Raw genomic sequence first — 23,781 nt, forward strand, 5'->3', positions numbered from 1 at the left:
CCTGTTTATTTCTTCTAATTTATAATTTGAGTCATTTCTATAGCTCAGATATCCAAATGTCCTTCAATAGAAATGCAAGTTAGTGCTGATTTAACATGGTTAGCTGCTCCAAGTTCACTTACCAAAATCACTTGCTATGAATGTGTGCACATGTACTCCTTAATTCCCTAAACCAGTTTCTCCTTTTCTAAAGAAACTGGCTTTCAATCAATATACTACCAGACATTTAACTCTCCTCTAAAATCAGAAGTTGACCAATTTTCAAATACATGGAAAGAGAAAATACTGATTTAGAATGACAAAAATTAAGCTTGGCAAAAGTAGTGACTTTTATTTACAATTGCATGTGTCAAGATTACAATGGAAACACTAGTGATACCATCTGAACAAAAGCAATGATTTATTGGTAATGGCAATGAACGAAACATTGACAGTCTCTGGCGAGAATCAAGCAATCATCCAGGAGCTGTAGATCTGACTGTAATATGGTTGTCCAGTATCTTTTGCACCTTAGTGGCTTTCTCCTTTTTTGCCAACTACCTAGAAAAACAAAAATAAATTTATATGTACATCCTATTGATTTTAAATATGCGTTATTAAAAAAAACTAATATAGTACTCAGTTTAAAACCTTGGTATTAATTTTTATCCTTGGATTTTTTCTGGCATGCAATGTATTTTCACTGTTGAAGCAAACTGTGACCTCTCCTCCCATCCCAGCCACAGGAATTACAAATAAAACACATGCAGGATATTTTTGGTTTCACACATTTTTTTTTGTTTGTTTTTAAGTATAGCAATTTTTTAAAAACAAGGTTGAAAGTTTAGAGAAGTTAATTTTAAAAATGATCCTATATGAGTAAAACATATTTGACATACTATTTTTAGATAGTTAGAAATCAAATGTTGATCACAAAAGAATCTGGAATTAGAAGGGTATGCTAAACTCATGTCTTCATGCCCAACATAGCAAATTTCCAAACCTCCCCCCTCAATACATTGACATGCAATGAAAACAGATTAAAAGTGACTAACTTTTTCTGGTTTAAGAAAAAAACCCTGGTGTAAGAGTACTACTAAAAATGAAACGAATAAACCTTGTTTCTGTCAATGATTAGAAAAATCCTCTACTGGAGGGTTATAAAAAACATCCTGGTTGCTATATATGTGGCAGCATAAAGATGTGAAGAATAAAATTTGTTTTCTACCAACAAATCTAGAAAACAAATTCTGTGCAGGAGAGTTAAAAAATTATGTTCTAATTGAGAAATTTACCTAAAACTTAACGTTTATCATTAGATAATGTATTCTTAGAGCAAAAATGCCTCTAAAGAAACCCGCTAGCAAAATACTGAATGTGTATTTGCGTAGAAAGATTTCTGTGTACATTTATAAATTTAATTTTCATATTTTACATTGATTCTATTCTAAATGGCAGTATCTATACCAGCAAAACTCATAAAGGTCATCAGTACATGTCTGGTCTAAAATATAACATAGCTGGGTCAACATCATTTATGAGAGACCTGAAAGCTTTCCACTGAAATCCCAATCACACAATCCTAGAAATGTTTTTCCCATCCTGAGAAAAATCACTTCTAATACCTTAAAAGAACTCCCCTTTGGTCCAAAGACACCATGTTAGAAAGCTCACAAGCTAGCAAGATGATAAAAAGGCAGTTTCATACAAGAGAATGTGGATAAGAGTAAGAATTTCAGGTTTTAAGAGCCACTAGAAGGGGAAGTGGCATTATCTCTATCACAAGTAAATTTTGTGCTGATAAACACTGACAGCATTATTCATCATTATATTACTTGGGAAACACAAAACACAAAGCTATTAGATTAAGCAAAAGAAAACAAAAACAAATAATATTAAAAATTAAACTTCTAGCAGATGTGATACAGAAGACACAAATCTGCATACTGTTTCACAGGCTGATAACTCTCAACTTGCCAATGTGTATTTTCTGTAAAAAAGAAGAAATTCAACATTCCAACATGGATTGTCATCCCAAACGTAAAGCTCTTTTATTCATTCTTAAGTCTTTATATTATACCTCAGACAAACCAAAATCTAGGTACATAAAAATTAGGTGTATATTTACTCAAATATTTTTTATTTATATTTATTCAAAGAGTCCATTGATCTTCTATATTAATATGTTAACCCAGCCTAATATTCAGTCCATAAGTCCTTCAACTGGTTTTGAGCTCACTTGGGAAAAGCGGAGGACCCGCCCCAAGCAATCATCAAAAGGACTTTGGGGCTAATGTTCCAACGCGGAAAAGAAAACTAACACCCCTCAACTGACACGCAATCAATATATTAAACTAGCACAAATACAAAAGAACTTGATGCAACTGCTATATTTGATTTCCAAAAGAATTCTATAGTTCCTAGGAAATGAAATTTAAAGTTTAGAATGGATTAAAACATTATTCAACAACTAGTTAAATCTAAAACCACTTACAACAATTTAAGTTTATTGTGATTTTACGTCTCAAAATGTAGTACAAAATTAAATACAAAATGGCAGAAAGTAAAAAAAGTAAAAAGGCTAGTGAGCAACACGGTATGGTAATAAAATTAAAGCACCTAGTTGCAAGCCCAAAACGAAAGCCAAAACAAAATAAAAGGCCAATTGAGAAACACAACTAGGATGAGATCTGAAGAAAGAGATGGTTGAGGAAACCTAGGTAACAAGGCTGATCCAGATGACAGAAGCTGTAGAAATCTTGCACCAACAATGGCGAGAACATGGGAAGGGTGAGAGCAGACAGGTGCTAGATGAGCAGAGAAGCAAGGAGGGGAGTAGAGTAAGACAAGGTCAATCTTTATATTACTTCATTTTAAAATATCTTCTGTTTTTAGTTCATTTGAGTTGGATTAAAAAAGCTGAAAAATAAACAGACAGAAATGTTACAAAAACAGCTGATACGGTGAATGGCCAGTTTAGAAGTCTATTTTTATTATAGTGATAAAAATATTTTCACATGCACCTCATTTCCTAAGAAGCAGAAGCCCCTATAATTTTCTCATTTTTTATTTTTATTAAATTTTAATTAAAAATTCTGTATTAAAATAAAGCAATCCATATAAAGAGCGTATTTCAGCAAAAACATCTACTTCCAATTAAGACGGCAATGGCAAGTTTTTCATGCTGCAATACAAAAAATATATTGACAACAACACACAGCCAAAGTATAGATTATAATGTGTGCATGATGCCTATAAGAACCAAAAACAGAGAAGTAGAAGGGGTATTCTAGTCTGCCAAACCTTAAAAGTCTAACCTTAAAACCTGTAATAGCATGAAAGGTTGTCTAAGATTTCTATCAGCATTGGAGATTCAACAGCATTACCTTAGCTTCTGTCATCTTAGTGACACAAGGAAGTCAGTGATATACTGAAAACTGAAATTATCCAGAAACAGCTCACACAAGATAAAAATATAAACTGAAAATGCTAAACATTCGATCCACTGTATCATTCATTAAGCCATTTTATATAGCACCCTTCACTACACAGTGGTCATAATTTTCCTCCCTGTGCCTATAAAATATATGCCAAATCTATTTTGAAATTTTCAATTCTAGGCCGGGCACGGTGGCTCACGCCTGTAATTCCAGCACTTTAGGAGGCCGAGGTGGGCAGATCACAAAGTCAGGAGATCGAGATCATCCTGGCTAACACGATGAAACCCTGTCTCTACTAAAAATACAAAAAAAATTAGCTGGGTGTGGTGGCAGGTGCCTGTAGTGCCAGCTGCTCCGGAGGCTGAGGCAGGAGAATGTCGTGAACCCAGGAGGCAGAGCTTGCAGTGAGCCCAGATCGCACCACTGCACTCCAGCCTGGGCGACATAGCAAGACTCCGTCTCATAAAAAAAAAGAAATGTTCAATTCTAATTACTATGTATATACTAATTCAGACTGACTAATTCAAACGAGTAAAAGAAAAGACACACCATATGTGACTTGTCCTTGAATGAATCCTCCACCTTCCTAAGTTCATGTCCAAGTCCCTACTTCTCCATTCTATCAAGGGTGCCCATAGCTGTCTGTTGAACTGTCCAAATTCTACTCTCAAAACTTAGTTCAAGGCCCTCTTTCTTTACAAAGTATTCTCAGATTTTCCCAGTCATTGTAGGAGGAAAAGGAAAAGTCACTTAGCTGGTAACATCTGAGAATACTCTGTGGACAAAGAGACCCTTGCACTAAGCTTTGATTAATTTTGATTAACTTCCCCTATGTTTGTCCATCATCTACAAGAACACAGACTTGCTGTAGACCAGAGATCATGACTGAACAGTAGTCCCTCCTTATCCGTGCTTTCACCTTCTGCAGTTTCAACTGCCTATGGTGCAGTACAGTAAGATATTTTGAGACCGTGAGAGAAAGAGCAAGCATGGGAGAGACCATATCCATGTTAACTTTTAACCACAGTATATTGTTGTAATTGCTCTATTTTATTATTAGTTGTTGTTGTTACTTTTTTTTTTTTTTTTTGATATGGGGTTTTGCTCTGTTACCCAGGCTGGAGTATAGTGGCATGATCCTAGCTTGCTGCAGCCTTGAACTCCAGGGTTCAAGTGATCTTCCCACCTCAGCCTCTCAAGTAGCTGGAACTACAGGTGTGCCCACCACCTTGCCTGGGTAATTGTGTGTGTGTGTGTATATTCTTATAGAGATGGAGTCTTACTATGTTTATCAGGCTGGTCTTGAACTCCTGGGCTCAAGTGATATTCCCACCTCGGCCTCCCAAGTAGCTGGGACAACAGGTGCGCCCACCGCCTTGCATGGGTAATTTTTTTTTTTTTTTTAAATAGAGATGGAGTCTTCGTATGTTTGCCAGCTGGTCCTGAACTCCTGGACTTAAGTGATCTTCTTGCCTTGGCCTCCTGAAGTGATGGGATTACAGGAGTGAGCCACCATGCTCTGGCTTTGTTGTTCATCTCTTACTGTGCCTAATTTATACATTAAACATTAGCAGCGGTATGTATATATGTACAGATGCTCTTCGACTTCCGACAGGGTAATATATCCTGACTAAACCCATTGTAAAGACCAGGAGCAGTGACTCATGCCTCTAATCCCAGTACTTTGGGAGACCGAGACAGGTGGTAAGGTCAGGAGTTGGAGACCAGCCTGACCAACATGGTGAAACCCCATCTCTACTAAAATTACAAAAATCAGCCAGGTGTGGTGGCAGGCACCTGTAATCCTAGCTACTCCAGAGGCTGAGGCAGGAGAATCACCTGAATCCAGGAGGCGGAGGTTGCAGTGAGCTAAGACCACACCATTGCGCTACAGCCTGGGTGACAAGAGTGAAACTCCATTTCAAAAAAATAAAAATAAGTAAACCCATTGTAAGTTGAAAATATTGTAAGTCAAAAACGCAAAACTGCCCCACACTTAAGAGAATGGTTTCTACTGAATGCATATCAATTTTGCACTACTGTAAACTTGAACCATAATTTGGGAACTGTCTGTATAGGAAAATACACAGTATGTATAGGGTTTGTTAGTGTCTGTGGTTCCAGGCATCCACTGGGGGGGTCTAAGAACATATTCCTCCCCACCGACCCCCCAATGGGTAAGGAGAGACTACTGTACTAGCATCGTACTATAAGGACAAAACATACCATACCACACATCTATTATTTTCTTCAACGAGAACCAAACTCAATTATAATTTTTTTTTTTTTTTTTTTGAGACGGAGTCTCGCTCTGTCGCCCAGGCTGGAGTGCAGTGGCCGGATCTCAGCTCACTGCAAGCTCCGCCTCCCGGGTTTACGCCATTCTCTCGCCTCAGCCTCCCGAGTAGCTGGGACTACAGGCGCCCGCCATCTCGCCCGGCTAATTTTTTGTATTTTTTTAGTAGAGACGGGGTTTCACCGTGTTAGCCAGGATGGTCTCGATCTCCTGACCTCGTGATCCGCCCGTCTCGGCCTCCCAAAGTGCTGGGATTACAGGCTTGAGCCACCGCGCCCGGCCTCAATTATAATTTTTAATAAGCAACTCGATCTGTACAAAGACTAAGCTGGCCAGTTTCAGTCACATGTAAACCCTCTTTTTTTTTTTTTAAACTACATTGAAGTTGTTGCTTCGTACAATATAAAAACAATGAAATACTAGCTCACTTTTAAAGAATAACCCTAAAAGACAATGAGTGACTACAGTACAAATGTCATTCAGAAATATTACAAGAAAATGTAATATTTTGCCTTTTAGACTCTCATGCTCTTCACAAGTATCCAGGGGAGTTTTCCAGGGGCTATATGATGTGTGACAAGAAAGCTGATTAAATGCAGAAGCAGATATGAGAAGGAAAGGATGCTTATAGGCTCGTAAATAGAGAAGCCCGGGCAACATAGTGAGACCCTGTCCCCACACAAAAATAAAACATTAGCTGAGTGTGGTAGTGCTCGCCTGTAGTCCCAGCTACTCAGGAGGCTGAGGCTGGAGGATCATTTGAGCCCAGGAGTTTGAGGTTGCAGTAAGCCATAACTGTGCCTCTGCACCGCAGCATGGGTGACAGAACAAAACCCTGTCTCAAAAAAAAAAAAACAAAAAAAAAAAAACAAAAAAAAAACCCACGAAATTCTAAATTAATACTCTTCTTCTTACCAAATTGGTTTTTTAGAAAATATGCTTATTTTTTATTTAAAAATATTTGTTAACATGTGTTCATTATTTACAAGTATTTTTTATATTTCCCAGTTTTAACTTCTAAATGGCAAATATCAGATAAATATAGCCCACATAAACAAAAGTTTTTTGGCCTTCCATAGTATTTAATAATATAAAGAGGTCCCAAGTCCAAAAAGCTTGAGAACTACTACCGCATAATAATTTAAAGTTAAAAAAAAATTAAATGAATAAATGGCTGTTATAAAACAAGCAGATACTCTCGAGCAAAAAAGGTCTAATACCTTTGCTATCCTAAAGACAGCCCCCAAAAAGGTAGTTTGACAGTCAGAAAAGAGAAAATACTAGGCTAGAAGGGATATAACGGGGATGTTAAACACGAAGTGGAGGCAGATGGTTAGATGAATAATTATTCATGCAAATTAGAGAAACTTTAACCGATTGGCTAGCTGGTAAGAAGATGAACAAGAGAGAATGGTGGTTATTTACAGAAAAAAATGAAAATCAAATAGCATAAACTGAGGTGAGAAACAGGAAACTAGAGCCAAATAAATGATATGAGAAAACAGTAAGATTTATAGTAATAGATCTTATAAAAAACTAAGCTAAGAACAAACCACACAAGGCACACTTAAAGCCAAGTCCAATGATACCTAATTCAAAAAGGCAAAGCAGGCAGCCAAGACGTCTTTGTTGCTCACGCATTTTCCCAATAAAACATATTTCATATTGTAAAAATGTAGATGCTTAATCTCTGCTTCCTCTGATACATAATACATATGTGAAACATCCAGACATGACAGCTCTAAGTACATAATTATTCCTGCGGTCCCCAAAACGTAATCACGCTATGAGACAGGAAAACGGTAACTGGAAAACAACCAGTTAAAATACCTATTGCCCAGGTTTGCAATTTGGTAAAAACAGCATACAATTTTGTAAGATCATCCTCTGTTATGCAATGTAATACATTTTTCTATAAGTGAATTAAAGTCAGATCTGTAGATGCCACCAAAAAGAGTAAGAGTGTTCAAGATGTTCTCCATCTTCAATTACACAACAGGGGTCTCTTGGGAGCCTCTTCATCTAGGAATTGCCAGGCCTAAGGAAACTCTTCCTCAAGCTCTAGACTGCCTGCCAGATGCAATCATTAGACAGTGGGATGCCTATGTATTCTGTGCTGCCACATTTAAACTGAATATATAGCAACTAACGCTCTGTACTGATAAAGCTCTCAGTAGCACTTTGATGATCTGTGGTTGTATATTTAAGAGTGACCTTAGGGAACTGTTGCCCGTTAGAAGTTGTTCCAGCGACGTACAAAAGGAATTAATTTGGATTAACAAAGGTCCCACGTACCCTATTAATTCTTTACAAACCTTGTAATTGTGTCTTTTCAAAAGAAAATTATATGCACACACATAAAGATATATAAAAATACTTCAGAAAACTTGCCTATTTACCATTATTCGATGAAATGTGCTATTTCAGCATACAAACATGGTTTGGAAAGTTAACATATCAGTATATTAAAACTCAGTCCATTATTTTTTAAATAAAATTATTCAAGTAATTTAAAACTTCATCAGAAATAATCACCAGAATCTTAGTATCAACTAAGTTCTTTAATTCTCACAACTGCTTTCAAATAATTTTACTTTCATTTTTCCATTATTACTAACCACTTTCTATAACCTATTATTTTTACCCTTATGTTGATGTCATTCATTAAAAGAGTTGATCAGTTAAGACATCATTTTTTATTAAAGATTACTTTGTTGGATATCTAAAAATATAGTTAGGAGAACTTTCTATCCTAGTTCAGCCTTGTAAAATTTTATGACATGATGTGATTTTGAATTATTTGGTTAAAAGAAAGTATGACAGTTGAGATACATGAAACTATTCCATTAAAATTATATTTTTACTATCCCTAAGTATCGTTTAAGCAAACTTACTCGTTTGAAGTCATTCATATTTGTTGCCTGGACTGGAGTACCAATAAAAGTAAAATATGAAATTCGTGTTGTTTCCTCTTCACCTTGATTCGACTGAACAAATATCTACCAAAGAAGTTTACATTTATAATTACAATCCTTCTTCACAAACATGCTTTAAGTTTAATCAATTTCCTTAAATTACTAATAAAAATATTCTCCATTCTTTGTAAAAATTAATCTAGGCTGGGTGTGGTGGCTCATGCCTGTAATCCCAGCACTTTGGGAGGCTGAGGCGGACGGATCACCTGAGGTCAGGAGTTCGAGAACAGCCTGGCCACCATGGCAAAACCCCATTTCTACTAAAAATACAATAAGAAATAACCGGGCGTGGTGACTGGCACCTGTAATCCCAGCTACCAGGGAAGCTGGGGCAGGAGAATCGCTTGAATCTGGGAGGTGGAGGTTGTGGTGAGCCGAGATCATGCCACTGCACTGCAGTCTAGGCAACAAGAGCAAAACTCTGGCTTAAAAAAAAAAAATTAATCTAAATTATATAATACTAAGACTAGTACTCCTATAGGACTATTAATTATAAAGCTGTTTGCCCTGCTATTCTTTCTCCAGAGATGCCATGGCAAGACACCAATATATACAAGCTCATGATAATTTGGTGTGATAGTATGGCGGAGTCGTAATTAAATTCTTTTTTTTTTTTTTTTTGAAATGGAGTCTCAGTCTGTTGCCCAGGCTGGAATGCAATGGCACGATCTCGACTCACTGCAACCTCTACCTCCCAGGTTCAAACCATTCTCCAGCCTCAGCCTCCCGAGTAGCCAACCACCACGCCCAGCAAATTTTTTTTTTTTTTTTAAGAGACGGAGTCTTGCTCTGTTGCCCAGGCTGGGGTGTAGTGGCACCGTCTCGGCTCACTGTAACCTCCACCTCTCAGGTTCAAGCAAGTCTCCTGCCTCAGCTTCCTGAGGAGCTGGGACTACAGGCAAACGCCGCCGCCATGCCTGGCTTTTTTTTTTTTTTTTGTATTTTAGTAGAGACAGGGTTTCACCGTGTTGCCCAGGGTGGTCTCGAATTTCTGAGCTCAGGCAATCTGCCTGCCCCAGCCTCCCAAAGTGCTGGGATTACAGGCGTTAGCCACCGCGCCCAGCAATTAAATTCTTTACAGAGAATGTTGAAAGGGTATTAAGATTTAACAATTACAATGGGACAGACTAACATTGGAAATTTTATTAAAATTATAGTTTTTCACTGCGAATAAAACTGAAGTTATATTCTTTCCGATATTCCTGTATCCATTCTATTTCCTAGAGCATTAAAAGAAAAAGTAGTATTGGGAATCAGCTCCTAAAATAATACTATGCGCCTCACATTTTTTTTTTAAGCTTGACTCTATATTTAAAAAATCCCCTCAGCATGTTAAAAACTAAAAGCTTTACTCATTGATCCTTTGTCATACATTGGATTTTTAAAATTTGCTCCATTTCTAAAAACACAATATTCTAGGTGCTGTCTACTTTAAAATATTGCACCTATCTCTTTTTTGAGACAAGGTCTCATTGTTACCTAGGCTGGTCTTGAACTCTTCAGTGCAAGTGATGCCCCTGCCTCAGCATCCCAAGAAGCTGGGACTACCAGCATAACACCATGCCCAATTAAAAATTGCCTCTCATGATTTAAACAACATACTTCTTTCATTCTGAGATGCCACTCATTGGTCAGTTTTCATTGTTTTCAAAGGCAGCCATATATTATTTCAAGAAAATATTTGATAAGGAGTATACTAAGTTTAAAAAACCATTTTCTTTGATTTCATTTGAATAGGATATTTCTAATACTTAAAACTCAACTTGATTATAATTCTTTTTTTTTTTTTTTTTGTCACCCAGGCTGGAGTGCAACAACACAACTGCGGCTCACTGAAGCCTCAATCTCCCAGGCTCAAGTGATCCTCCAGAGTAGCTGGGACTACAGGCGCACCACCACGCCCAGCTACTTTTTGTATTTTTTGCAGAGATCGGGTTTCACCATGTTGCCCAGGATGGTCTCAAAATCATGGGCTCAAGCCATCTGCCCATCTTAGCCTCTCAAAACGCTGGGATTACAGGAGTGAGCCACTACATCCAGCCTGGGCGATGTCCTACTTCATACTACTACTAGGTATATTCTGTGAAACTCTCAAAAACATTCTTAAATGAATACATACTTTAGCATTCTTCTAATTTACAAAAATAGAATTATTCCATCACAACAAACACATTGTACCAGTTTGGCATGACATTCTCAGTGGCTCTGTGCTGGTTCCTACTTTCTTTTTCTAAATATTCTACTATTCTTTTCTCTCTGTCCTACCTATTCCTCTAAATGACTGTAGGTAAGAAGCATGAGCTGGGTTTCAATGCTAAATTTTTTAAAAGCAATTAATAACTGCTAAAAAGTAGGTGATTCTTATGAGTAGCACTTTAATAATGACATCTAATATACATCACTTAAAATCACCTCAAGCACTAGCCAATCTTCAGAAAGGCTGGGTGTAGTGGCTGAAGCCTATAAACCCAGCACTTTGGGAGGCTGAGGTGGGAGGACTGCTTGAGCCCAGGAGTTTGAGACCAGCCTGGGCCACACAGGGAGACTTCATCTCTACAAAAATAAAAAATTAGCTGGGTGTGGTGGCATGTGCCTGCGGTTGCAACTGCTTGGGAGGGAGGCTGAGGGAGGATCACCTGAGCCCAGTAGGTCAGGGCTATACTGAACCAAGGTTGTGCCACTGTACTCCAGCCTGGGCAACAAAGCAAGAACCTGCCTCAAAGGAAGAAAAAATTCAGATATACTTTAGGTCATCTTATAAAATGTAATATTATCTTTTTAAAAAGTCATTTTTAAGGCAGGTGCAGTGATGCATGCCTGTAATCCCAGCATCTCAGGAGGCTGAGGTGGGAAGATTATTTGAGCCCAAGAGTTCAAGTCAGCCTGGGCAACACAGCAAGACTCCATCTCAAAAAATATATATAAAAGTCATTTTTACTAATATCATGACCACTACACTTTCAAGAAAAGTAAACAGGATTTTACAAATGCATCACTACTTATTACCAGGTGTAAAGAATAAAGCACAAATATCTTCAGTTTTAGTATCAAGTTGTAGAATAAACTACTAGCAAAAGTTACCATATACATATAAAATAACTTGACAAAAACCCACAAATATTCAAAAATCAATCTGTCCTTCCTCTTTAGGGTACATAAATTAAAAAGAAGAAAATTTATTCTATTATACATTTTACTCATTTCAAACTGAGTGGATAAATACCACTTTAAAGAATCACTTAGACTCACCTAGGATACTGAAAATAGTGTTGTTACTCACAAACCTATTAAATACATATGGATGAAATACTACTTACAGTTACACTGTTAACATTCTGAAACTTAACATAACGAAGTGGAACAATGCCATCTTCTTTAATATCATCCTGTGTCAGTTCCAGAGCTTGAGTTGGTTCACTTCGTTCTGCCTCTTCAAAATCCATAGATCGGGGCAGGTTGATAAAAATTTTTACATATTTAGGGCCTTGACCTATAAAATGGTAGAATAAAATGAAATGTTGAAAAACCTCAAATATACTATACTCCCTTTACCACAACACTCACACTACACACAGACACACACAAATCAATATACATATACTTCAAATAACTCCATTATTAGAACTTGTACAAAAGTCTGAGTATTCAGGCAGCCAATCCTTTGTTTTCCAATACACGTTTACTGTTACTTCTCGGCCTAGCTAACACTGTGGTAAATATTAGGAATATAAGATTAAAACAAACACATACACATAGAGCAAGTCCCTGCCCCCAACTACAAAATACATGCTATACAATAAACAAAATACCACAGGAGAGGAGGTACAAGGAAGGTGACAACGGATTCTGACAATATATGCAGGTTAACGAAAAGCTTCATAAAATAGCATTTGAACTAGATCTTATAGTTGCCAATAGTTGGTACATTTAGTTATTTAGGAGGAGAGCCTTATCAGTGACAACATTTAGCCAAAAGAAAATTAATAAAAATTGCCAAATTTCATTTTAGGGATTAGATTAGGATGTGCTAAGTGGTAAAGTCCCACGTATAGAATGCCTTAATCCCTTTAACTTCAAGGAACAATTTAACACCCATATTTTGTGGCTGAAGAAGGAAAAGTAAGACTCATTTCTGCAGCATTTGCTTACAGAAATACTTTGTAATTTCAGAGTAAAAGTACAATTTTATTAATAAAAAATTATTAACATAAAATTTAGCAGAACAAATAAGAAAATGCTATCTTCTAAATAAAGCCTTGGCTATTTCTTCCAATCAATCAAAAAAATATCGAACCCTAGTCTCCATTCCCCTATTACCCCTCAGAAAAAGCTTAACAGAAAAAGAAGAAATGGGGGGGGGGGGGGGAAGGAAAATTCTTTATTTTAGAAGAGAAATCCTAAGTCTGCGCAATAATATTTACATGCATCGATATAAAAAAGATGATACTACTAATAGGGCACAAACAGGAATATCTGGAGCCTCAGTTTTCTCACTTAAAACAAAAGGGGTTTGAAATAAATCTTTCAGTTTTGATTCTAAAATATGGCTGCTCAGAATCTACAGTTTTAGAACAGTTGGAAAAACATATTCAGCACTTCTCAGATTAAAAGGAAACAAATGTTAAAATAAAAAAGTATAAAAATAACTAAGTTCTCTTTCTTTCACACTTTTAGTACCTCATAATCTCACATTATTTACCCATTCATTTATATCTTACTTTGTTCCAAAACAAGCCAGGCGCAGTGCTCACACCTGTAATCTTAGCACTCTGTGAGGCCAAGGTGGGTGGATCACCTGAGGTCAGTAGTTCAAGAACAGCCTGGCCAACAGTTGGTGAAATCCTGTACTAAAAATACAAAAATTAGTCAGGCGTGGTGGTGCCTGCCTGTAGTCTCAGTCCCAGCTACCCAGGAGGCACAGGTGGGAGAATTGCTTGAACCCAGGAGGCAGAGGTTATAGCAAGCTAAGATTGCATCACCAAACTCCAGCTTGGGCAACAGGACAAGACTGTCTCCAAAAAAAAAAAAAACCTACCTCTACTTAATAAAAAGTTTTAATTTTATGCTAACAGTTCTACAAAGCAGGAAGTTAGTTTAAAGAAAAGCTATCCTTTACTCACCATTATCTGGTCCTTGAAATTTCATGGAATAAAGCTTAACAGGTTGATTGAATGCCACAGTAATAAGTAGCTATGGAGAAAAGAGTTTCATTTTAAAAGGGCTCTTGTACACCTTGAGTACACAAACTACCGCAGTAGGATGAAAGTAACAGGCAAGAAAAAAAAAAACCTAATTCATCGAACAAAACCAACATAACATGAAAAATCAGCAAGTTGAAAGTCACTTGATTAGATAACATTTGAGAAATACCACCATCAGTTATTCATGTAAGGGAATACAAGAAAAAAATTCATCAAGTAAATACTAAAACTATGCATAGGAATGTTAAGGTCTTGTGAGCTATAAAGTGGCAAGCAACCTGCTTTCTAACAAATCAAACAAAAATCGCAAATTAAAATTTAAACTATTCATTTTAGCATACAGCTCTAGGATGGTTTATTCGTCAAGTATCTATTCACATAACTTGAAGATTTAGAGGCAATACACAGGTTACGCAAAGACTAGCCCTGAAATGGACTCTGATCCCAAACTTAAGAGAATAGGGCTCTTACAGCTCCGAGGTAACCTCCAAACTTCCATCCTACATTTACTTGACTGACTGAATCTGGAAGGCCATATAAGGGAAGACGAATATGAAACACTGTCAGAAAGCCTATCTCTCTGAAACTCTTCTGGATCATTTGCACAATCTTCTTTCCAGCCAAAAGTGCGTTGGATGTAAGTACCTATGTTTCTAACCCTGGAAAGATTTCCTGGGTAGGAAAATCTCAGGAAGCCTGAGCCAGTCCTGCTGATTAGCATTCTCACATTATTTTTAGGGCACCATTTTACAAGAAACACAATGTGAATGACACTCTCACAGTTGTAAAATATGGTGGCTCTGGGGTTACAGCATAGAAAAGATGGGGTTTGGATTTATGATTCCAGAATCATGTTGTGGTTTATCTGCCTGAGAAAATAACTAGGTTATTTCCTTTAGTTACACCAATACTTTTTATACTCAACCCATAATAGGGTATCAAAAAATAATAAGCATGACATGATTAGGGAACTGAACTGTAGGTGAAGAGCAGAAGAGATGAGAAAGCTTAAAGCAGATCAAGTCAGCCTCTTCCTAAAGCCAGTGAAGAGTCATTTCACTCTGGTAAGGAAGGGAAACATGCAGATTTATATTTTAGAAAAATAACTTTTGTTATCATATAGAAGATGAACCAGAATGGGCCAAATCAGAGACAATGGAAGAGAAAGTAAACTGAGGAAAATAGCCAAAAAGTTAAAAAGCTTGATCAAGGAGGTAACACCCAACTTACTCTGTGATAAGGGCAAGGCAGGGAAGCATAGGGAATATAATACAGGTTTCTATCTAGGAGAAAGGAGTTAGCCACATGGAGAGGGCTCATCTCCTTAGTCTCTATTTCTCAGATACAAATTCATCTGGGTGGGAAGACGGTATGGAAGTCAGGTCAAGGATGAACAAAAGGACCAAACAGTGGTAACAGCTCAATTCTGCAGTGGGTCTCATCCAAGAGTTCAGCAATTTTTCTTAGTGCACCTAAGTTCTTTTATGTGGCAGCCCACATACAAGATCAGAGAAAGGAGGTGGGTATGTATGGTCAAAAAACAAAAGTCAAAGATACTGAAAGCTATAGAAATGAAAGGAAGAAGTGATCATCTGGGAAGGAGAGACAAAAGCCACAAGATGGGAACAAGATAAAGAAACAAGAGCAGGCATAAATAGTGATAATCCCCACAAGCTTAACTTCAGCCCTTAATTACCTGTTCATCACAGTCAGATTCCAAGAAGGTCGTGTCTTTTCGTAAACAGTTGTCAAATCCATGCTCATCACTTTCATTAAGACATTCACAACCAGCTTTGTTAATAAAAGGCATTAAATCCATCTGAAAAAAAAATTAAATCTAGATTTTAGGCAACATATTTGGATTAGGTATAAAAATGTTAATAAAACAATTTAAATCTGTGATTCTCTTTAGGCAATTTTAAAGAAAACACTTTTAAAACAGTTCACAAAACTTTTACAGTAGTCCTTTTATTTGCATTTCTGACTGAGATCTACCATCAATTATTAAAGCCAAATCTAGGCTTAGCCTACTTATTAATGTATCAGAAATTATGTCTTTAACACTAAGATTATAAAATGTTGACTTATACTTTAAAAAATAAGTGTTTTACAGAAGAAAATATGCAAATTAAAATATCTGTAAGATCCAAAAAAAGCCTATTTCCCTCCTAGTGGCCAAGGACTCTTTCTATCTATGAAGATGTCTGATTTAAGATGAGTAGCAAATAAGGACTTACAGTTTTTATCATGAAAAATTTCAAACAGACAAAAATATAATAACGTAGTGAATCCCATGTATCCACCACCTCCAGCTATAATCATCATCAACTCAAGGCCACCCTTGCCTCATCTTTAACCCCCAACTACATCCTAACTCTCCTCCTGATTAGTTTGAAAAAAAAAAAAATCTTTTCATTTCATTCATGAACATTTCAGTGTGAATTTCTAAGCAATAAGAAGTTAAAAAAAAACACACACACATTCTCAATATCATTATCACAATCAGTAATTCCTTAACACCATCAAATCAGTGGTCAAATTTCCTCAACTGTCTCAAAAATATTTTACAGTTGAACTGTTACACTCAGAATAAAGATTTTTAAAAAAGCATATGCCAAAGAAACAAGGCCTGGTACGACGGCTCATGCCTCTAATCCCAGCACTTTGGGAGGCTGAGGTGGGTGGACACCTTGAGCTTAGGAGTTCAAGACCAGCCTGGGCAACACAGTGAGACCTTGTCTTTAAAAAATTAGCTGGGTGCATTGGCATGTGCCTTTAGTCCCAGCTAATTAGGAGGCTGAACTGGGAGGATGGCTTGAGATCAGGAAATCAAGGCTGCAGTGAACTGAAATTGCGCCACTGTACTCCAGCCCAGGCGGCAGAGCGAGACCCTGTCTCAAAAAACAAGCAAACAAAAAGTATAAACATTATATTTGGAGGCCGGGTGGGGGTGGCTCACCCCTGTAATCCCAGCATTTTAGGAGGTCGAGGCGGGCAAATTGCTTGAGGTCAGGAGTTTGAGACCAGCTTGGCCAACATGGTGAAACTCTGTCTCTACTAAAAAGACAAAAATTAGCCAGGCATGGTGGCAGGCACCTGTAATCTCAGCTACTTGGGAAGCTGAGGCAGGAGAACTTCTTCAACCTGGGAGGCGGAGGTTGCAGTGAGCCAAGATCGCACCACTGCACTCCAGCCTGGGCAACAGAGCAAGATTCCGTCTCCAAAAAATATATATATATATATATATATAAAATAAATTATATTTGGTTCATGTGTCTCTGAAATAATCTAGTCATTTAGCTTATAGATTTCTCAATACTTTGGATTTTACTGTTTGCTTCCCTGTGATGTCAGTCAGCACATGTCCATCTCTGTATACTGTAAACTAACACTTCCATACCTCCCACACAACGTCTGAGTTGTGTTAACAGCAGTTGGTCATGCTTGTCTTGTTTCTGACCTTAGTAGGAATGCTTCCAGTGTTCCCTTATTAAGATTTTACTGAATGCTTTAGGAATAAAGGGGTATTTAAATTTGTCAAATGCCTTTTCTGCATATTTGGAGATCATGATTTTTTTCCATAGGTCTACTAACATCACAGATTAAGTAAACTTCCTAACATAAACATCTCTTACATGCTTTAAAAAAACTCAATTTTGTTTTTTCTTTTTTTTTTTTTTGAGACAGTCTCACTCTGTCGCCCAGGGTGGAGTACACTGGTGCAATCTTGGCTCACTGAAACCTCCACCTCCTGGGTCCAAGTGATTCTCCTGCTTCAGTCTCCTGAGTAGCTGGGATTACAGGCGTGTGCCACCACGTCTGGCTAATCTCTGTATTTTTAGTAGAGTTGGGGTTTCACGTTGGCCAGGTTGGTCTCCAACTCCTGGCCTCAAGTGATCTGCGCACCTCAGCCTCCCAAAGCGCTGGGATTACAGGTGTGAGCCACCACACCCAGCCCATGATGATATTATTGAATTTTGTTTACTAACACTTTATTTAAAAGTTTTACACCAATATTCATAATTGAAACTGGTCTGTGGCCTTCTTTTTTGGTGCACACTTTGTCAAATTATCAGATCAATGTCATAGTTCAAAAATAAATTTAGAAGTTTTCTTTTTACTTAAGATCTGAAGTAGTTACAGTAACACCAGATTACCTGATCTTTATAAGGATTTGGCAACATTTACCTGTAAAGTCATAGAAGTCTTTATGGAAGAAATCTTTACAACTATTTCTTCAATTTCTCTATGGTGCTGGTCTATTCAGGTGTTCTGCTTCTAGTAGAGTTGATTTTGGTAAAAGTGTATTTTTCTAGAAAAGTATCCATTTCATCTAAACAAGGATTACTTTTCAAGTCTATCAAGTATTATAGATGAGTCACATGTTCACCTCTCTATCGCAAAGGGCTTTCATTATGTTTTTTAAAGAGAAGATACTAATACATACATACATAATTCTGAAAGACTGAAGAAAACTTTGTATGTCAAGTAAATATGAAAATGGTAATAATCATTAGTATAGACCTCTAGTTATACATAAAACAGCCTAAATGCTTTCAAAGCTAAAATGTCATAGTAAATGTATTACTCAGAGTAACGTATAGCCAATTTAAAAGATGGGAAGGGAAGAAAGAAGGGCCACAGAGCAAAGTTTTACTATAGCAGAATTATTTGGAGCATTATGAACATTTGCCTTAAAAGGGCAGTTTTGACAAAATCTTTTAAATGTTTTTGTCTTCCGTCCTATCTATATGTCACTTCAATATGATATCTAGGATTAAGACAACATTACAGTCAGACTTGCAATACCGAAATGATAAAAATACTAGGTGGGTAAATTCTTCTCAATAGTTTTTATTTTTATTTATTGTGGGGCACACAAAACATATATATGTGTGGGTGTGTGTGTGTGTGTTTTTTTTGCAACAAAGTCTCCCTGTGCTGCCCAGGCTGGAGTTGCAGTGGTGCAATCTCGGCTCAATGCAACCTCCGCCTCCTGCGATTCTCCTGCTTCAGCCTCTGAGTTGCTGGGACTACAGCAGTGTGCCACCACACCTGGCTAATTTTTGTGTTTTTGGTAGAGACAGGGTTTCTGATGTTGGCCAGGCTGGTCTTGAACTCCTGACCTCAGGTTATCCGCCCACCTTGGCCTCCCAAAGTGCTGGGATTACAGGTGTGAGCCACTGCGTGCCCAGCTCACAAAACATATTTAAAGGGCTGCATTAAAGTATTTTGTTATACAATATACAACACTGTCTGGGACAAACTGGCATTATTACACTGCATATTTGACATAACTGGAAACTGACACATTCTGAAAACCTGCAATGAGAAATAAATGTCGTTACCTTTATAATCAACATGCCAATCATGGGAAAATAATCAGGTAAATCCAGAATATGCAACTGTCTCTAAAACAGATATCCTAGCTGGGCACGGTGGCTCACACATGTAATCCTAGCACTTTGGGAGGCTGAGGCAGGTGGATCACCTGAGGTCAGGAGTTTGAGATCAGCCCGGCCAATACGGTGAAACCCCCCTCTACTAAAAATACAAAAATTAGCCGGCTGTGGTGGCACATGCCTGTAATCCCAGCTACTTGGGAGCCTGAGGCAGGAGAACTGCTTCAACTGGATGGTGGGGCCGGGGCGAAAGGGGCGGCAGAGGTTGTAGATCGCGCCACTTCACTCCAGCCTGGGCAAAAGTGTGAAACTCCATCTCAAAAATAAATAAATAAATAAATAAATAAATAAAACAGATAGCCTAGACCCATGCTATTCAATATGATACTCATTAGCCACAAGAGGCAATTTAAAATTAAATTAATTAAAATTAGATAAAATTAAATATTCAGTCCCTCAGTTGCACTAGTCATATAAGAAAATGTTGAATAGAAAAGTGCGCCTACTGGCCACCATATGACTAGACTGGCGCTGGTTTAGACTTCCAAAACGGGAAACCATGACAAAAAAACGCAGAGAAAAGTTTCTAGACCAAAGAATATTAATTAGGACAACTTAAATGCAATGCATCATCCTTGATTTGACCCTAAATGGTAGAAAACAGCCATAAAGAATATTTGGGGTATACCTAAGAAAATTTGAATGTAGAATAATTAGAAATACTGTATCAACATTAAATTTCTTGGAGTTATAATGGTATCACGGTTATATACGATTACCAATTTTAAATACTGAATAACTCTGTAAGACCTAAATAAATAGTTCAAAACTTTAATGTCTTGATTGACACCAGACAGAAAAAAAGGGACATTTAAAAAAACAGCTTTTCATATTTCATCCATAACATTTGCACAAAAACTGAGTTTTTATTTCTTAAAACTTCATTTTTTCCTGTCTATTTCCTATCTGAGGCCAAAACACTCATACCACAGCTGATGTGTAAAGGAGTAAGCCTGCAGCTAGGCAACAAGACTGTTGTGCTCCTAAGACTTTTTAATGTAAACACCCTTAGTAATAAAGGGAAAAAATACAAAGACATAAACACAATGGTTTACAAGTTAAATGATTTCCAAAACTGTCCAAAAGATGTAACAACCCTGACATAAACGATATGTTCATACTTCCTAATTGGACATTACAATTTCAAATTACAGGTGTATTTTAAATAAACAGTAACTGTACTTGCCTAAATTAATGCTGGTATCACATTACTGATGCTTTCTGACACCCTTCCAATCTCCCACTACACACACATACACAAAGAATCTCTCATTTTTATTGGACTATAGCATCTCTTCATTTGGCATGATATAGAGAGGACTTGTAGTTCCATGACACAGATCTGTTTTAATATGCCTGTTATACCTTGTTTAAGATATTAGCTTTGGCTGGGCGCAGTGGCTCATGCCTATAATCCCAACACTTTGGGAGGCCAAGGCGGATGGGTCACCTCAGGTCAAGAGTTCGAGACCAGCCTGGCCAACATGGTGAAACCTTGTCTCTACTAAAAATACAAAAATTAGCCGGGCATGGTAGCGGATGCCTGTAATCTCAGCTACTGGGGAGGCTGAGGCCGGAGAACGGCTTGAACCCTGGAGGCGGAGGTTGCAGTAAGCTGAGATCGTGCCACTGCACTCCAGCCTGAGTGACTCTGCCCCAAAACAAAATAAAAAAAAAATAGCTTTAACTGAGGTAACTTTTTCAAAAATTCATTCCTTGATATGCCAGTGCAGTAACTTTATAAACAGAGAAATTAAAAACTATATATATCTCTTAGTATGTAGGATTTACCTATTTGTATAAAAAAAATCTAATACCACGAAGTGCTGTTTCCAAAGTTTGCTTCCTTCTTGAATAGCTCTTATATTAAAAATGCTGCATTCTAACTATTCACACCCTGTAGTTTCCACACACTATCCTTTAGATTCTTAGTCTTTATGTTGCTATTTGGAGTAAGTTACTCTTAAAACCTAGAATAATACATGTGATACTAAAGTCAAATTTGATTCTAAAATGAAATCAGTAACTACACTTTTTTTAAAAAAAGAGTGCCAGAAAAGAGGCCATACATTTAAAATGTAAAACCACAGGAAGTAAGTGGCAGCAAAAGGAGTTCAATATATAATGGCCATAATTAAAACTTGTAAGTCATTTTACATAACTGTCAAAAAGTGAAAAAAAAATTTCCAATGCATACTTCATTTTTGGAGAAAAAAGAGTATAAAGCTAGTATTTTTAAATGGCTATTAAAATAGTTCAGAAAGCAGATTAAGAAAACGTGGCAAAGAAAATCAGGAGGAATTTAGGAAAAATGGTTTATGATAGAGGCTTAACACACAGATGTACATACAGACAAAACTCAATAGTCAGCTAATAAATTTAATTTGAAAGCTCTTATTTAAAAGCATTCTAAACCAATAAGAGATAGAACATGAAAACAGTTATATTTCATTTTAACCAAATAATGACATGTACAAAATATTATATATTATGATTTCACTTTTTAGTCTACATACATAGCCTTTTGGAATATCTGTGTCTTCACCGCTTCCAGGGTCATTTTCTAAGTGCTGCTTGATTTTTTCTTCTAATCCCACAGCATCTGCTCCTTGATATTGATCAATTCTCACTTTGTTTCGAAAAAACAAAAATGTAGGTGTTGCTGATATATTGTTGGTGGCAGCTGTTCCCTAGAATTGGCAAGTTGGACAGTGTTATGAATTAAATCTTAAACCACTTTGAATATTCATTCTACACCTTTATGGAAGTTAAATATCATAAGCATAAACTAAAAACATGTAAAATACTGCAATTTTGTTATTTAAGGACAAAACAGACCTGTTCCTAAGAGAGTTCCCCTTTAGGCATAGCTATATTACCTTTACACACACAATAAAGAACATTCCCTACACTTTTATCATTTTTACTGTTAAATACATCATCTAGTAGAAAAATTAGCTTCCAGTGCAGAAATTCTGCTTTACACCAGACAGGTCTTTCATAATTACATTATTTCTCAAAAAGAATAACCAAGAAGGGTACTGATAAAGTCAACACAAACCACTGCTACTAGAAAAAAGTGCATGTCTGAAAACTGGTAGCCAATCTGCCTATGAAAAAGAGGTAATGTATTTTGCACTGCCACCGTCACCCAATTGTCACTCTTACAGAAATGACTTTCGGTCACCCATCAAACACATTCTAACAGCTATCTTTTTAAATTCTGTGCTAGCTTCACAATCGTATAAGACTATAACTACTGAATGGAAATTACCTAATACCCACTGAGTATCCCAGTTTAAACTTTTCATGACAAATATAAAGGAAACAGTAAAGCAAATACAGCACCTTACATATTCCAATATTATGAAAATCATAACTATACTTTTTAAAGAAAAAGAACATAAAGATAACATAGGAATGTCTTCTCAAAGCCTCTACGTGAAAAAACTATGACCTTTCAGGAAAGTGCTGCCCAAAACAATGGACATGTAGTACATGTGAGCTACACATGCAATTTTAAATTTTCTATTAACTATAATAAAAAAAGTAAAATAAGTAAAATCAAGTTTAATATTACAGCAAACCTAATACATGCATTTTCAATCTAATCAACATAAAAGACAATGCAATATTTTACATTTTTTAATTAAGTCTTTAAAATCTGATCTGTATTTTATATATTCAGTACATCTCAACATGAATTTGCCACAGTTAAAGTGCTCAGTAACCACATATAGCCAGTGGTTACAATACCTGACAGAACAGCTCCAGGAGAAAGCACTTTCATTTCAGAAATAGTGATTAAATCAGGGGCCAAAGACACAGTGCAATAATATGCAACTAAGTGCTGAAACATAAATGTGTATAATGTAGGGTTTTCAACAAATCTCCAAAGTTAACTACACACTATGTAATGTTCTAAAATTTTTTCCCCATTCAGAAATTTAACAAAGATAAAGCTGCAGAGCTAGAGAGTTGTTTCTTAGAACTAAAGACTCTATTTTTTAGTGTTGGAAGGAGCCTTCCATTTTTTTTTCCTTAACAATTCCCCACATTTCTGCATATACAAATACAGAACTGTCACATACCATCCCAACTAAGTAATCAGGGCAATTCACCTACAACACTGTGGCTCAATCAACAGTAATCATCCATTTTAAAGTTTCTGCTCAGTGTGTCGATTTGGAGATAAGATTACAAACTGATCAATTCAAACTACATCTAAGAACTCCTTGCCACTGCTATATAATGCCAATGCCTTGGGGGTAGAAGATACAATTCTAGGTTTGCAAAACATAAGGAAATGTACTACAAAGAACTGCTGGGTGACCTATTAACAACATCGAATTAATTTTATATCAGAAGGTGATTAATACAAACCTGAAGCAATTAATAATGTGCTACTCTTCTTAACTAATGCAGCCT

The 23,781-nt window shown here is 36.8% G+C and overlaps 1 protein-coding gene across 3 annotated transcripts in view; it reads right to left on the minus strand.

Annotated features, from left to right (window-relative positions):
• Positions 1 to 305: 305 nt before the first annotated feature.
• The window catches only part of TXNL1 (thioredoxin like 1), a 36,301-nt gene continuing 12,825 nt past the window's right edge, over positions 306 to 23,781 (minus strand). The window contains exons 3-9 of one of the 3 annotated variants that reach the window (XM_033238397.1): positions 21,870 to 22,043; positions 15,588 to 15,710; positions 13,811 to 13,880; positions 12,008 to 12,180; positions 8,610 to 8,714; positions 1,927 to 1,969; positions 306 to 540 (exon numbers count right to left, since the gene is read on the minus strand). In XM_033238397.1, the coding sequence (XP_033094288.1) occupies positions 1,931 to 1,969; positions 8,610 to 8,714; positions 12,008 to 12,180; positions 13,811 to 13,880; positions 15,588 to 15,710; positions 21,870 to 22,043 (684 nt within the window). In that variant the 3' untranslated portion in view covers positions 306 to 540; positions 1,927 to 1,930. Of the gene's footprint in view, positions 541 to 1,926; positions 1,970 to 2,014; positions 2,899 to 8,609; positions 8,715 to 12,007; positions 12,181 to 13,810; positions 13,881 to 15,587; positions 15,711 to 21,869; positions 22,044 to 23,781 lie in introns of those variants that run through there. The other 2 variants (XM_033238406.1, XM_033238414.1) reach the window with 2 other exon arrangements.

This window comes from Trachypithecus francoisi, unplaced genomic scaffold, assembly GCF_009764315.1.
Source record: "Trachypithecus francoisi isolate TF-2019V2 unplaced genomic scaffold, Tfra_2.0 Contig01474, whole genome shotgun sequence".
In the NCBI taxonomy this organism is placed as follows: Eukaryota; Metazoa; Chordata; class Mammalia; order Primates; family Cercopithecidae; genus Trachypithecus; species Trachypithecus francoisi.